A 15,597-nucleotide genomic window follows, 5' to 3' on the forward strand; every position below is an offset into this window, starting at 1 on the left:
CTCCAAGGTTGAACTGGAGGTGATAATGGGAGCAGCCAATATGAGTTGTTGTCGTTGATGGAGTTCATGCTGACCCAAGATGGACAGTGACCGGTGCCGTCACCAGCAGTAGACTATGTGAATTCACATAGTCTGACGGCACTGGTTGTACCCGTATTTCAACCCATAGAGGTCAGTCACCCTATGGGTTGTGGTTAGGGGTTTAGTTACTCTTTAAGTGCTATTTCTAATTTGCTTCCCATACCGTTTATACCGTCTGTTTAATGCCATAACACATTTTTCTGCCTTTTTTCTAGGATAGTTCACTGTAAATTGTAACGTGTCGTTTCAACTTAAAAATACGAGTGAAAGGGCTGCCTTAAAATTTCAAGTTAAGTGAAAGAAAATAATTTGTTATCTCGGTTAAATATTCCTTGTTGGGTAAACACCTGTGTTAGTTTGGGTTGATTTATCTTTCATAATTGATTTAACTCATTCAAGTAGTTGTTTGAATCTGAAATGGTCAGTTGTGTAAACCTTTGGTTTCAGTTAAGTTAACTTGGATTTGTCAATAGATACTATTTAGGGTAGTTGTCTGAACTAGCAAATCTGTTTCATTTCAACTAAAATTGTGAGTTGTGTTAATCTTTTGTGTCAGTTAACTTGACTTGGATTTATTAATTGATTGAACTGCTTGGTTGTTATTTGAATTTGCAAATCTATCTTAGTTTAATTAAAAGTGTCAGGTCATTTGAATTAAATTAATCAATCATTTGAACTTATCCAAGATTTCTTTGAACTTTGAGCGTGTTTGCTTCAAAGAGAAATATGACAAAACAATTAACATGCAGCCAGTTAAATATTTATTGGAGCACACACCTGTCACGATTTACTGAACCTCCTTAAAATTTACAGCATTGCAAGCATTGTGACAATACTGCCATACAAGAGAACAAATGGCTTTACATAATGCTCATCTGGCTGTCACCAAAAATGAAAATGTTGTCAGTGGAGGGCCACAAAGATCAAGGATAACATTCTTTTTCAACACCACAGGACATATTTCAACATATTAAAGGGATAGTTCAACATTTTGGCAAATTGGCCCATTGCCATAATCGCTATAGTCATAGCAGTAGGTTCATTACCTTTAATTGTAGGTGTAAGCTATTTTCAGGACGGCGGAGCGCAGCAGCTGGCTGCTCAGAGCTACGCTATGGAGGCTAAGGGAATTTCTTGGTTTCCCTCATTAAACTCATCAAATTCAACATCCCAAAACTCCACAGCGCTTTTGTAGACAAGTTGTGACCTGCACAACCACCACGCTATGAGATAATGACGGAACGATACGAAACGGAGCCGTTTTCGAGGTAAATACAGGGTAAATACGGAGACTGCTTGCTGAAAAACTGTCCCTGAACGCAACGCGCATCAGCGGTTTTGTATGAATTTACCTCGAAAACGGCTCCGTTTCTCATAGCGTGGTGGTTGTGCAGCTCACAACTTGTCTACAAAAGCGCTGTGGAGTTTTGGGATTTTGTATTTGATGAGTTTAATGAGGGAAACCAAGAAATTCCCTTAGCCTCCATAGCGTAGCTCTGAGCAGCCTGCTGCTGCGCTCCGCTGTACTAAAAATAGCTTACACCTACAATTAAAGGTAACGAACCTACTGCTATGACTATAGCAATTATGGCAATGGGCCAATTTGCCAAAATGTTGAACTATCCCTTTAAGACTTGCTCTAACTCCTTCATACAATCAAAAACTGAACATTCCAAGTATCAATTTGTTGATACAAATAAATGAGTAGCTTTAGATGTGTAACATTTTCTTGAACTGCGCACATGCCTGTCACCATGAAACTGAAAATGTTAAATGCATAAATGTGCACACTACTCAGCATCTCACATTTGTTGAATTGAATTTCTCAACCAAATCCACTGGACTAATTGTTTAAATTGCTGTGTCTTGAATACAAAGACAACACTTTTTGATGCAAAATTGTCAAAAACCAGATAGAAAAAACAACCATGAATGATCATGAAGATCTTCAAATAACTACAGTATACTGTATGGAGCTCTGTTCCTTTGCAGATGAACTGAGTGTCATGGAAATAGGTCCATCTTTTGCCTTGAACATGGCACTTTGTAAACTGTCTGCAGGTCTATCTGTATGGAAGACCATTTCTGCCTGTGAAAAGAGAAAAAATGTTCCCATGCTATTCAGGGGACGTTCTGACCCTCGTAATTTTTTACATTTTTAACTCAAATTTTAAATTTCATAATTTGGGCATTTTCTCATCAATTTGACTTTTTTTTTTAAACTCAAATTTGGCTCTGGGGAGGGGGGTCTTTTCTCTTTGACTGGCAGAAATGGTCTGCTGTGTTCCTGCTCATTTAACAGACAATAGCATTAGCAAATGCTACAAAAAATAGACAGCAAAATATGAACTGACTTGAATACCAGACAATTTTAACATGAGTCCGGAGCTAGACAAGTCATCCGAGCACAATCTCACATGGTTTTCCGCAGGAGTCGGTTTCTGAAACCATGGACAAGTGAGGAACACTGTCCTCCACCGATGTTCATCAGGACTTTCTGAATGACCTCAAATGTGTACCTTAGTTCCTTTGGATAGTCTATGTTTAGAGAAAAAAGCAGACCCATCAGCAAAGCAATGGCACGTGGGATGTCCTTCAGTTCAGACAGGATCACTGCTTCCTCAAGGACCACAGCGGTGTCAATGATTTCTTCTCCATCCTTCACCAGCACAACACCGACTTTCATCCCCTTTGTGAACGTGTCCTCTTCATCTGTGGCCTACAACACAAGATTTCAAATAAAGCAAAAATATCTTTAAATGTTCTTTCATGTATATATGTTGGCATCTCAGACAGGATTACCATTTCAGACATGTCGATACCAATCATTAGCTGACTAAAGGGCCACAGAACAAAAAGTTCAATTTTGTGATTTGTGTAGAATGTGAATCAGTTTTATCTAAGCTGAACAGATCTTTTCAACCATTTTTGTGAAGGAATGGTGTGCATATTTTTGTCTAATACCTACAGAAAGCACATTACGTAATTGTTTTTATAGGCATCACTATGCAGGCCCTACAAGTCATTGTAACTTAAAGCAGAAGTAAGTGATATATTTGTGTTAATATAAGTTTTAAATAGTTATATCTTCCCAGAGCAATCACTTCTATAGAGTGTTTGGTCTGAAACACGGGTCTGTCAGTCCCTCTGCTCTGAGCCGAGGAGAAAACATTTATCGTATCCTACAGTTTTTATCCAATGAGGAGAGAGAACGGCATGCAGGGCTGTGTGTGCAGCCAAGGGACGCCGTGAATGTGGCGATGTAGGGACGAGGACTGTTATGGTGCGTTCAAGGCAACTCGTAACTGGTGTTTTTCCGACCTGTGAAGTCGTACCAGTTCGATCTGGTACGAGTTCACGGGTCGGAAGTTACGAGTGGCCGTTATAGTGACTTTCACAGGTAAAACAGGTCGGAAAAACACGAGTGGGTTGCCTGAAACGCTACAAAGTCGTAAGTCGTGACTTGAAGCTGTAATTTACGGTTTCAAAAGCCTGCCTGGAACGCAGCATTAGCCAAAACCACCGGATCGCTTACTTCTGCTTTAATTTATTCTTGACCACTGCAATAAAGTTAAACAATGTTTACCTCGACAGTCTTAAAAAAACCGGACGGATCCTCCTTGAGAAAGTGAGGAAGGCCCAGCAGAAGAACTGTCCTCTTGCGGTGCGTGGAGCTCTGTTAAAAAAGAAGAATGAAACAGTATTCAACAACTGGTATTTGGTATCACCTTGTAAACAATTAAGACCTCTCAAGTTAAAATAAGACATTAAGACTTTCTGCCAGCCACCTCGACATTAATAGATAGGACAAGTACAAATCAAATAATTTTTGTTTTTTTAAATTAGCTACTTGATGCAACAAAAAGCAGGTTTTAATGTCATGACTGACAGCTCAACTCTGCTCATGACTGAGTCTACCAGCTGTATGGGCAGAAACGAAGGTTACGATATTGTAACCCTAGTTATATTAACACAGGCGGAGCCCTCTACTGGACTCTATGGGTATATCTCTCCTCCAATCGCGTACGCGCGATGGCCCACTGAAATTTGCATGTACGTAGCCGGCCAGTATGGCGTGCCTACCTTTCCCGCCCTTAGCGGGCTATATAAGCAGATGCACCGCCAGCTGCCCTCATTCCACCAAACTTCAGCGTAAGGCGAAAGAGCGGCAGGGCCCTAAGTAGAGGGCTCCGCCTGTGTTAATATAACTAGGGTTACAATATCGTAACCTTCGTTATATCTCACACAGGCTTCGCCCTCTACTGGACTCTATGGGTACAGTAGGCGAAGCCCCGATTTATGTACTCCCTGCCGCGGGAGAGGCTCTGCCCACTGACCACACCAGCTACCGGTTAGGTACCAAGACCCAGTCACCACTTTATTAATCTTAACCACCGTATGGAGTGATAACGGGTCCAACTTCATCCCAGTTAGCAGCACCTGACTAGGCTGGGTGAAGTTGTGGTCTAACCTCGCAGGGGTCTCAACCCTAGACCTCCTGCGCACCTCATTGACAGTGTCCTAGCAGAGCACAGTCCAATGCAGGTGTATGACACCCTGTGGGGATCAAGTATTAAAAAACACTTGACACATCCTTCCTCTCACATGTCCTGTGACCCTACAGTGAGCACAGACCTGGAGAAGGAGCCTGATACATCCAAGAGATAGAACCTTATGAACGGGCAGGGTGAAGACCACGATGCCGCCGTACATATGTCCTCAACACTCGCACCACTGAACAGGGCCGTAGACGTCGCCACACTTCTTGTGGAGTGCGCCCGGACCACAGTGGGCGGTTCTCGACCCGCTTGACTGTAGGCTGAGAGGATGCATTCACACATCCACCTCGCCAAGCGTTTCTTGGACAGGGCTCTGCCAGCCATCCCGTCACCATAACACACGACCAACTGGTCGGTGTTCCTGACAGTGGCTGTTCGGTCGACATAGTATGTCAACGCACGCACAGGGCATAGGAGATGCAGTTTCGCCTCCCTCGAATCCTCATGAGGGGGAGGGTGAAAAGCCTCCAACTGGATGATTCTGGACCGAAATGAGCTCCTTATGTTCTTAGGAAGAAAGGAGGGGTTCGGTTTAAGGATGGCACCACTGCGGTCCCTGCGAAGGAGTAAACAACTCGGGTGGACTGACAGGGCACACAATTCGCTCACTCTCTTGGCTGACGTCAGAGCAAGAAGCAACGCTGTCTTGAACGACAACACCTTTAAGGAGGAGCGTTCCAAAGGCTCATAGGGGTCCCTTGTGAGGGCCTCGAGTACCAGTGGTAATTCCCACTGTGGTACAGAAGTGCGTGCCACTGGTCGTAGCCTTCTGACCCCCTGCAGGAACCGTTTTACCAGAGGGTGGGCGAAGACTGGACCTCCGCCCAACCCTTCATGGCATGATGAGATGGCTGCAGCGTAAACCTTAACAGTCGCGTGAGACAGCCCTCTATCAACCAAAAGCTGTAGAAAGGAAAGAGTGTCTCCCACTGAGCATGTCAGTGGGTCCACTTCCCTCTCTTCGCACCAATGCTGGAAACCTAACCACTTAGCCCTGTAACAGGCAATGGTGGATCCAGCCCTAGCCGCTTGGATGGTTTTCACCACCTGCGCAGTCAGCCCAGTCCGCATTAACCTGTCCCTTTCAGGGCCCAGGCTTGAAGTGACTGGCCCAGGATCGGCAGCGCCTGTATCGTGCCTGCCTCCTGTGACAGCGCCCCCCGGATTTTGGGAATGGGCCATGGTGGGGCCGCCATCATTGTGGTCAGCTCTGCGTACCACGGAGCCGACCGCCGGTCGGGAGCCACCAGAATGACCCTCAGCCGCTCCACTCTCACTCTCTCCAGTAGCTGGGGGATGAGACGGGGGGGGGATGAGACGGGGCGCATAAAGTAGCCCTCTTGGCCATGGAGCGTGTGCAAACGCGTCCACCCCCAAGGGTGGATGGTCTTGCGGGCTCAGGGAGAACCAATGGGGGCAGTGGGTGTTCGACCTGTTGGCAAACAGGTCCACTGTTGCCCTCCCGAATCGTGTCCAGATCTGCTGTACCACTTCTGGTTGCAGTCTCCACTCGTCTTCCAGGGGGCCGCCCCTTGACATGAGGTCGGCCCCCCTGTTCTCGATTCCTGGAACGTGGAGGGCTCTCAGAGATTGTAGGTGCTCTGAAGCCCATGACCACAGGTTCTCCGCCATCGCTAACAGGGCAGCGGAATGTACACCGCCCTGTCTGTTGATGTAAGCGACTGTGGTGCGATTGTCGGTCCTCACCAACACGTGTCTCCCCCTTAACAGGTGACTGAAGTGTTGGAGAACCAGGAACACTGCCTGTAACTCGAGGAGGTTGATGTGGCGGTCCTCCCCCGGAGGCCACACACCACCTATCGCCCTCCCCAGGCAGGTGCCTCCCCGCCCCATCAGGGAGGCGTCCGTGAACACCGACGTGTACGAGGTCACTCGTCCTAGTGGTGTCCCGGTCAACAAATGTCGTGGGGACCCCCAGTACTGCAGGTTGCCCCGCACTGTTGGGGGGACCGTCAGCAGCCGAAACTTCTGCCTCTTGAGGTCTAAGCGTAGGCTGGCGAACCATCTCTGCAGGCGACGCATGTGCAGCAGTCCTAGTGGAACCACCGGGTGAGCTGCTGCCATGTGCCCCAGTGCTTGCATGACGGTCAAGGCTGTGACACGTGGACCCTGTTGCAGCTTGAGAACCTCCTGCTGTAGGGCTGTCCGTCTGGACTCCGACAGAGTGGCTCTCAGGCTGACAGAGTCGAGCACAATCCCCAAGTATTCGGCCCGCTGGTTTGGTTGGGGGTTGCTCTTCTTCCAGTTGATGGCAAAACCCAACTTGGTCAGGTGAAGTATCAACTGAACTGTGTGAAAAAATGGCCCATTGTTTGGACCTGGCCATCACGATGAGGTCGTCCAGATAAAAGAAGACCCTCATCCCCTGGCTGCGCAGCGGTTGTAGCGCTGCGTCCACACATTTGCTGAACGTACTAGGGCACACATGGGCATTTTACGGCCCGCGGGCCACACCCGGCCCGCGTGCTGTCTCAGTCCGGCCCGCGGCGTCCACAGAGGAGAAAAGAAAAAAAAAAGAAAAAAATCCCGCATTATAGAGGCACATGAGTTTGAACTGCTATACCATCTGATTGCAACAGAGGGCGCTATTTTAATTCAGAGTGGGTGAAAATGCGCTTCCTCGACTCTTCCTCGACAGTTTGATGGTCGTCAGGATGAGTGCTGTGAAAAAGAGAAAAGTTGATTCGGAATGTCGTGTTTTTAATACAGAGTGGACTTCTAAATATTTTGTTACTCATGTGGGTTCAAAGGCTGTATGCCTGATATGCCAAAATGCAATTTCTGTTTTCAAAGAATATAATATTAAGAGACATTTTTCAACGAAGCATGCCAACTATGCCACCAACCTATCGTCGCGGGAGAGAGAACAAAGGGCCCTGAAATTGTCCTCCGATTTAACCGCCCGTCAGAATATTTTTGTGAAGCAGACGGCCATACAAGAGACAGTCACAAAAGTAAGCTACATGCTGGCTCATAAGATAGCCAAACACAGCAGATCGTTCTCAGAGGGCGAGTTTTTGAAAGACTGTATGGTTGAGACAGCTGGTATCCTGTGCCCTGACAATAAAAGTCAGTTTGAAAAAATCAGTCTGTCCCGCCGGACAGTTACCAGGCGTGTGGAAGTGATTGATGAAGAATTGTCTGATAAACTGCTAAAGAGAGCAGCCGACTTCACCTATTTTTCCATTGCTCTGGACGAGAGCACAGATATCAAAGACACCGCCCAGCTACTTATTTTCATAAGAGGGATCAATGATGGTTTTGAAATCGTGGAGGAATTTCTTGCAATGGAATCGATGAGAGGGACAACGCGGGGGTGTGACCTCTACGAATGCGTGTCAGGATGTTTGGAGAAATCCAACCTGCCATGGACTAAATTACTGAACGTGACCACTGATGGATCTCCGAACCTCACCGGTAAAAACGTCGGACTGTTGCGGAGGATACAGGACCGGGTGAAAGATGACAATCCCAACTCAGATTTAATTTTCCTACACTGCATTATTCACCAAGAATCCCTGTGTAAATCTGTGCTGCAACTGGATCATGTCACCAAAACGGTGGTAAAACTCGTAAACTTAATCCGGGCCCGAGGGCTCAACCACCGCCAGTTTATTCAGCTGCTGGAGGAAAGCGGAGCAGAGCACACGGACGTGCTGTACCACTCCAATGTTCGCTGGCTGAGCCTGGGAAAGGTGCTTCACCGTGTGTGGGAGTTGAGAGGAGAGATCATGACGTTTCTGGGAAATGTAGGTAAAGCAGACGAGTTCACAGAGTTGCAAGACTTGGATTGGATGTGTGACTTTGCATTTGGGGTGGATGTACTGAGCCATCTAAACGACCTAAACGTGAAGTTACAGGGGAAGAACGCATTTGTGCATGAGCTGTATTCACATGTGACAGCCTTCAAAGCAAAGCTGATCCTGTTTTCACGACAGATGAGCAACAAGTCTTTCACACATTTCCCAACGCTGGCTACACTGAATGTGCCACCCGGCCACACTGACAGATACTCCACTACTCTGACACACCTCCACACTGAGTTCAACCGCCGCTTCGCTGACTTTGAGAAGATTGGACCAGAACTGGAGCTGGTGTCCACTCCCTTCTCATTCGACAGCGAGAAAGCGCCCCCAGATGTGCAACTCGAACTGATTGACATCCAGTGCGATCCGAGTCTGAAAGAGAAGTTCAGCACCTCCACACTGGACAGCTTTTATGGCTCACTGAACGAAACGCAGTTCCCGAACCTGCGCAGGCATGCACGGAGGATGCTTGTTTTGTTTGGCTCCACCTATGTCTGCGAACAAACATTTTCCGTGATGAACTACAACAAGTCACGTTACAGATCACGGCTGACGGATGAACATCTGTCCTCTGTGTTGCGCATTGCAACAACACAAATGACGCCAGACTTTGATGAACTTGCAAAAGGAGGTGACCGTCTGCATTGCTCTCATTAACTGACAACCCTCCGCTTGTGCACAAAGCTGCAGACATGTGCACAGACAGTGGACACACTGTTTCTCTGTAAGTAAAAAAATATACAAAAGCTTAATATTATTATGTTTTGGTAGTTTTATGCTGATTGGTTGTTCTTATTTTGTTTTCTTTTGTTTAGAATGTTTTATGGCAAGAATGTTGCAAAGTGACAGATTACTAAAATAGTTAGATATTGAGTGAGGGGCAGGCAATATAAGATGTTTCTTCTCCCTGTTCCCTTCCAGACAATAGAAGAAATGTTGTGATGATATTGTGAAATTGCCTTGGTTGGAATAAATAAATAAAAAGAAAGAAAGAAAGAATATTTTCTTCATTGAGTGATGCAGATCTGTTACACAAAAAGAACAGTCTCACTGAATCATAGTGTAGTCAGAGTAGTTAATTGTAATATTTATGAGTAGCCTATGATCATGTATTTGTTTAAAAAGGGCTGGTGAATAACACAATCAAACCCACCAAATCTATGTACTGGTAGTTTAAAATAATTCTGTGCTAAATATTCCATGTTTAAATTTTATTTCCAATTTTGTGGCCCTTCACTTACTTTAACGGAGTCAGTATGGCCCACTGGAAAAAAATATTGCCCACCCCTGTACTAGGGGCCAGGGAATAGCCAAATGGCAGCCTGTTGTATTCGTAGGCTGTTCCCTGGAATGCAAAACGCAGGAACTTCCTGTGTTTTGGTGCCACCTCGACGTGAAAATAAGCGTCCTTCAAGTCGATGGTTGAGAACCGATCGCCTGGTTGGACGAGTACCAGCAGCCTCCTTGTGGTTAGCATGCGGAACGTTTTGCGACCGATACATGTGTTCAGGGCACGGAGGTCCAGGATGGGTCTGTAGCCCCCTGTCTTTTTGGGAACCAAAAAGTATGGGGAGTAAAAACCTCGTTCCTTGTCGTGAAGAGGGACAATTGACACGGCCTGTTTTGATAGCAGGTCCTGAATTTCCCCCTCGAGGAACTCTATCTCTTGTTGAGAGGATAGATTCATCTCTTGTATGCCCCTGAACGCTGGGGGGAGCCCGCAGAACTGGAGAGAATATCCTAGTCTGAGGGTCCTGTCCAGCCAGTCTGTCAGTACGCAGCTGCTCTGCCATGCTTCGTAAAAACACGTGAGAGGACGCGCAGACAGCTGTGGAGCAGCTTCTAGAAAGCTGTGGTACACAATTTCGGCCCTCTCCGCCGCCAAACCCGCCATAAACGGGAGTTTGGCCCATGGGGGGCCCTCTGTGAAAGGGCTGAGTCGTCCCTGAACGCACCAGGCCCGTTGTCCGAGCTCGCGGGGCCGTCCGTGAACGCATCTCTGTTGTCCGAGCCGGCGTGGTGTCACCTGAACGCACCACCGCCTCCCGGCACCTCACCGTCATGACGTCCCTGCTGCTGTTAGATCCGCCCGTGGAAATAACAGCCACAGGACCAGAGCGGTCAGACACGTTGGCCGCTCCACCGCTGTTTACCGGGGAGACAGTTTGTGTTAGCCCGGCCGCTTCACTGGAGCGGCGTGGGTTAAACGAGCGTGAGGCAGCCGTCTCATTGTACGGAAACACAGCCCTGCCGTGCTGCTGTGAACGATGCTTGTCACCGCTGTAGCCGTTAGCTCGGCGGTGACAACCATCGCTCCACTGCTGTTTACCGGGGAGACAGTTCGTGTTAGCCCGGCCGCTTCACTGGAGCGGCGCGGGTAAGACGAGCATGAGGCAGCCGTCTCGTTGTCCGGAAACACAGCCCTGCCGTGCTGCTGTGAACGATGCTTGTCACCGCTGTAGCCGTTAGCTCGGCGGTGACAACCATCGCTCGTCAGCCGGTCAACACGCTGAGCCGGACCTACCGTGGAAGTGACACGGTGTCGGCTAGCAGCGCGCGGGGCTAACTGTGTGGTCGCTACAACCAGTGGGGAGCGATGTTTTCTTGTGCAGCCTCGCCGGTTGTAGCGCTCATATAGAGGGACAACGGTAGCTTTTACCCGGTTGACAACGGTGCTCCGCTCTACCGCGTCTCCCACAACGGGGACGGTAGAGGGTGTGTTGTGTGAGTGTGCTTGTGAAACCGTGACCGGGGGGCCTTGCTTGCCGGGCCCGCTGCGGGGATGTGACGGTGTAACACAAGCCACCGGCAGCCTGACCGACGGTGTAGCGGTGACTACACCGGCCGGGGCTGCGCGGCAAGCGGGGAGCATGGTGGAGGTGGGAGGGGGAATTTTTGCTCTGTTAGTGAAGTAACATGTTTTAATAAAAACATTTTTCACATCCACAGAACAGTGAACACAAGCAGAACATACAGAACCATATGAACAATGAGGGAGGGCGGCGAGGCAGTCTGCCGGTGCCGTCCCTCCCGTTAACTGTAACTTTGGTCGCTGTGTGCCCCAGGACAGCTTCGTCCTGGGTGTGCTGCGAGCCGCCGCGGGACGGGACGCCCTGGGGTCCCGTGCGGGGCGTTGCTGCGGCGGGCCCGCTGGGGCCGGCTGTGGGTCTGCTGGGGGATCCGCCGCGGAGAAGCCTCTTCGCTGGCGGCGATCTCTCCGCCTCGCCGTAGCGTTGCGGCGGGGCAGCTTGACCTCTCCCTTCTGCTTGGCGGCGACAGCGAGCGGTAGATGACGGCTCAGCTGCGCCTTTTCCTCCTCCAGCCTCTTTAGCCGCTGCGTCACCGTAGTGAGGAGCCAAAGAGACCGGTGCAGCCAGAAGATCCTCTCGGTCCCTTCTGGGGAGGGCGGTGAGACCTAGCCAGACGTGACGAGAGCCGACGCCCGACAGTGACATCACTCGTCCGGCAGCAGTAGCAACTCCCTGTCTTGTTCATCTGACCGATGGTCCGGCCGAGATACTCCATAGTGTCAGGGGAAGGGGGGGGCGTCGCGCGGGAGTGAAGCCGCCGCTGCTACGCCCAGCACACCGAGGTTGTTGCTGCTGCTGCTGCTAGTTGCGCGCCCAGCTGGAATATCTTGTCAAAATATTCCAGCGTGTCCTTATCCTGCAGCAGCGGTGGTAGTGGCTTTCTGTGTCCTGACCAGCCGGCTGAGTGTGGGATAATGAGCACAGCCAGAGCGTCTTCGAGCGGGGGCACACCGGGGAACACAGTCTCCGTCTCGCCCTGCACACGCGGAGGCGGCTCACCGGCTTCGGGGGCAGTGGGGGGGGGCAGGGGAAGCCCGACACACTCCGCTGCAGTCGTCATGACTTACGGGAAGTTGAGCTTGATAGAAGCGGCGCCAAACACCGTCGAGCCGTCGGAGAGGGAGAGTTCATCCTCCTCGTCTCGTAGCGGCGCCGAGTCTGCAGCAGAGGCTGAGGCGGGTCTGGGCGGCGAAGCTTCATCAGGCGGCGTGGAGGTGGTGTATGCTGGAGCGGCGTCCTCCTCCTGCCGTCGCTGCTCCAGCCCGGCGGTGGCACGCTTCCTCCCGAGACGCTCGAAGCAAAGAAGATGTGGGTCTGCCGGGGCGATGATGCCGTTAGGGCAGGCCGGCAGAGGCGTTGTTCCTGAAGCGGCGACTCCATCCTAGGAGCTAGTGTGACAGTGGGCACTCGCCGACGCTGAAGTAAAAAGGAATGAGGGCAGCTGGCGGTGCATCTGCTTATATAGCCCGCTAAGGGCGGGAAAGGTAGGCACGCCATACTGGCCGGCTACGTACATGCAAATTTCAGTGGGCCATCGCGCGTACGCGATTGGAGGAGAGATATACCCATAGAGTCCAGTAGAGGGCGAAGCCTGTGTGAGATATAACTTTACACATTTGTATCTGTACTGTATATGATCCTTCCTGATCTGCAGTACCATCACAAATACGGTGTGAAAGATGCTAACAACAAATGTGGGAGACATGGATGAGGAAAATATAATTTAACTTACATCATCATTGAGACATCTCATCAACCTGTTCAGGCCCACTATGCCACTTTTTGCTTTGTACAGCTCAAGGAATCTTGCCAGATACTGGTCCAGCCCAGCAAAGAAGGAGCCCTTCAGATCAACAGATGTAAGGCGAGCAAATTCTGCTTCAATCTGTGGATAAAAAACAAAACAAAAAACAGTCAGAGTATGCTTTTAATTAATACTCAAACTGGACACTTTGGGGGGTATGCTAACTAGCATCTACTGTAGCTACTACACTGACTATGAATAAATACTTAATACAAACCCACTTCAAATTATCAAAACTATCTCTGTAGACTTAAATAAACTCAGTTTGGAGAAGCAGAGACAAGCACCACCAACAAAAAGTGTTTAAAAAGGTCCATCATAAAAAAAATAAAAAAAACACCAGCCTTTTCTGATGGGAGATCCCACAATACTGTATGCAATACAATGACTAGGATAAATATGTCTTAGAATCAGACTTTGATTAATCCAAACTATCTCTTTAGGAGCAACATTTCATTTGACTCAAACAGCACTTTACCTGCCGTTCAGCAAACAAGGCTGGCCAACTGTCTTTCACTTGTTCCACAAGGGGTTCATCCTCAACAATTTCTTTCCTCCGTAAGGGGAACGTGTTACTCATCATCTCACCAATTTGGTTCCAATCAACCTTTCTTTTCTTCATCTCGCTGACCATGGTAGATCTCTCTGTCTCAAGGTCACTTTGGGCTTTCCCTTCTGGAAAATCTGGCAGGAAGTTCACTTCTGACTTTCTGGCCCTCTTCAGTCTTTTTGAACTTGTTGATCCAGAGGTACATGCGTTCACTCTGAGCTCGGAGCAACCAGCCACTCGCATTTTCTGCCGGAAATTTCCCATTTTGAACTTTAAACTAAACTTCCAGCAATACCACCCACCGACAGACCCTGGTTCCTTCAGACAAGGATGCCTGTTGATGAGAGCTTGGGCCACATGATCATAGTCCTCACGTGATGGGTAGGGATTGTGAGCATATATGGCTTCTGCTAACTTGTCTAAGATGTCCGATTTCATGTCTTTTGAAATGTCAAGAAGGCTCCCATCTCTATGGAAGGCATCATTCCCTTGCCTCAGTTTCAACTCAACATCAAAAGAAAAAGCAGGAATGACGAATGGTTGAGGCAGCTGACGAGTTTGGGTACAATGGGGGCTATCCTCGAGGGAAGATGATGACAGGCTTGCCGTGTCTAGAGTTGAGTCTGTGTGGTATTCAGAAGACTTGGCGTGCACTTTCAAAGTTTCTTTATCTTTAGGAAGCTCCGACATGCTACTTAAATTGCACAGTTCATTGTCGAACTCGGGGTCCTGATACTGAATCACAAGGTCGCCCTCCAGTCCCAGTTTGGTCTTCAGGATTGAGCAGAAGTCATGAACAGTCTCCGGCAAGGTGTCAATGGTAACCTTTCTTATGTCATTTTCGCTCAAGATGATGCGCAGCAGCATGATGAAATTGAAATGAAAATAAAATCCACAGAAATTACATAATTCCACAATTAGTTTGAGTGTGGTCACATTAATAGAATTCAAAATATGATCAGGTCTTTGAAGTGTCTGTTATTTATTTGTGCATTGAAGTATCATTCTGAACTCATACTTGTTAATATGTGCACTGAAATGAAAAGGGGTACTGGTCAGGTAGGCAGTGTGCCTCAGGTGTATATCATTCCATGAATATCACTTTGGCCCCACGACAGACATTTTTGTCCAATGAGGGAAATTTTAAATCATTTTTTGGCCATAACTTTCACTGAAAAACTTACCACTATTTCTAGATTTTTTAAAAGCTTTTCTAGATTTATATTTTACTTTACTTTTTTGGGGATAAAGTTTGCCCTAAAGAAAAATATTGTTTTTTTCAAATGTATTTTTCTTAAATCTTACCACTTATTCTTGATTTAAAAAAAAACTTTTTTCCTTGATTTTTTTTTAACTTTTATTTTATAATAGCCTAATTCTCTACAAAAGAAAAGACTCACACTCTGCTTCTTGCTTGGCATCCCCATTTAATGAATCACTGACGTTTCAAGTCACAAAACGAAACGTCAGCCACCATTAAATGGTGATGCCAAGCAAGAAGCAGAGGGTGGCCTTTTCTTTTCTACAGACTGCAAGCCACATTAAACTCTGCACCTGCAACACAAGACATGGATGTGCAAATATCATCTTCAAAAAAATAACCTAATTCTCTCCACTTTTCTAGATTATCTTCTTTTTTAAAAACTATTTTTTTGGAGAAATTCTACCACTTTTTGTAAAGAAATGTTTTAACTTTTCTTTCTTTTCTGGATTTAAAAAAAAATGTTTTCTTTTTTCAAGAAATTTCTCTACAATATTTCCAAAAATGCTTGCCATTCATGCCTATTTTGAATGTACAGAAAAGTTTGTAAATTCAGTCTCAGAAAAAAAAAAGTGTATTTCTGGTGAAAAGTGTTTTCAAGGTTTTGTCCAGTGGGGGTCCCATGGTCTACTTTGTGATTGATTTAGGGGTCACTGATGTAAAAAGGTTTGAGAACCACTGGTTTAAAGGATGGACGATGAAGTG

At 47.6% G+C, this 15,597-nt stretch overlaps 2 protein-coding genes across 2 annotated transcripts; one reads left to right on the top strand and one right to left on the bottom strand.

Moving 5' to 3' along the window:
* Positions 1-1,716: 1,716 nt before the first annotated feature.
* On the bottom strand, positions 1,717-15,181 carry LOC146960270 (sterile alpha motif domain-containing protein 3-like). Its single transcript, XM_085772481.1, has 4 exons — positions 13,560-15,181; positions 13,010-13,162; positions 3,668-3,757; positions 1,717-2,800 (listed from the first exon to the last, which is right to left on the bottom strand). Exons 1-4 carry the CDS (start codon positions 14,496-14,498, stop codon positions 2,495-2,497), a joined length of 1,488 nt encoding a protein of 495 aa, XP_085628607.1. The 5' UTR covers positions 14,499-15,181; the 3' UTR covers positions 1,717-2,494.
* Positions 7,095-9,124, top strand: LOC146960271 (general transcription factor II-I repeat domain-containing protein 2-like). Its single transcript, XM_085772482.1, has one exon. It carries the CDS (start codon positions 7,304-7,306, stop codon positions 9,122-9,124), a length of 1,821 nt encoding a protein of 606 aa, XP_085628608.1. The 5' UTR covers positions 7,095-7,303.
* Positions 15,182-15,597: the final 416 nt, after the last annotated feature.

The sequence above is a fragment of the Trachurus japonicus genome, unplaced genomic scaffold, assembly GCF_045865225.1.
Source record: "Trachurus japonicus isolate A0001 unplaced genomic scaffold, Traja_1.0 AP030519.1".
Taxonomy (NCBI): domain Eukaryota; kingdom Metazoa; phylum Chordata; class Actinopteri; order Carangiformes; family Carangidae; genus Trachurus; species Trachurus japonicus.

Excerpts from the sequence above, each read along its gene's own strand:
- LOC146960271 (XM_085772482.1), top strand. The coding sequence starts at position 7,304 with ATGGTCGTCAGGATGAGTGCTGTGAAAAAGAGAAAAGTTGATTCGGAA.
- LOC146960270 (XM_085772481.1), bottom strand. The coding sequence starts at position 14,498 with ATGCTGCTGCGCATCATCTTGAGCGAAAATGACATAAGAAAGGTTACC. Across the intron at positions 3,758-13,009 it reads TGAGATGTCTCAATGATGAT|AGCTCCACGCACCGCAAGAG; the intron begins GTAAGTTAAATT and ends CTTTTTTAACAG. Across the intron at positions 2,801-3,667 it reads GTTTTTTTAAGACTGTCGAG|GCCACAGATGAAGAGGACAC; the intron begins GTAAACATTGTT and ends CTTGTGTTGTAG.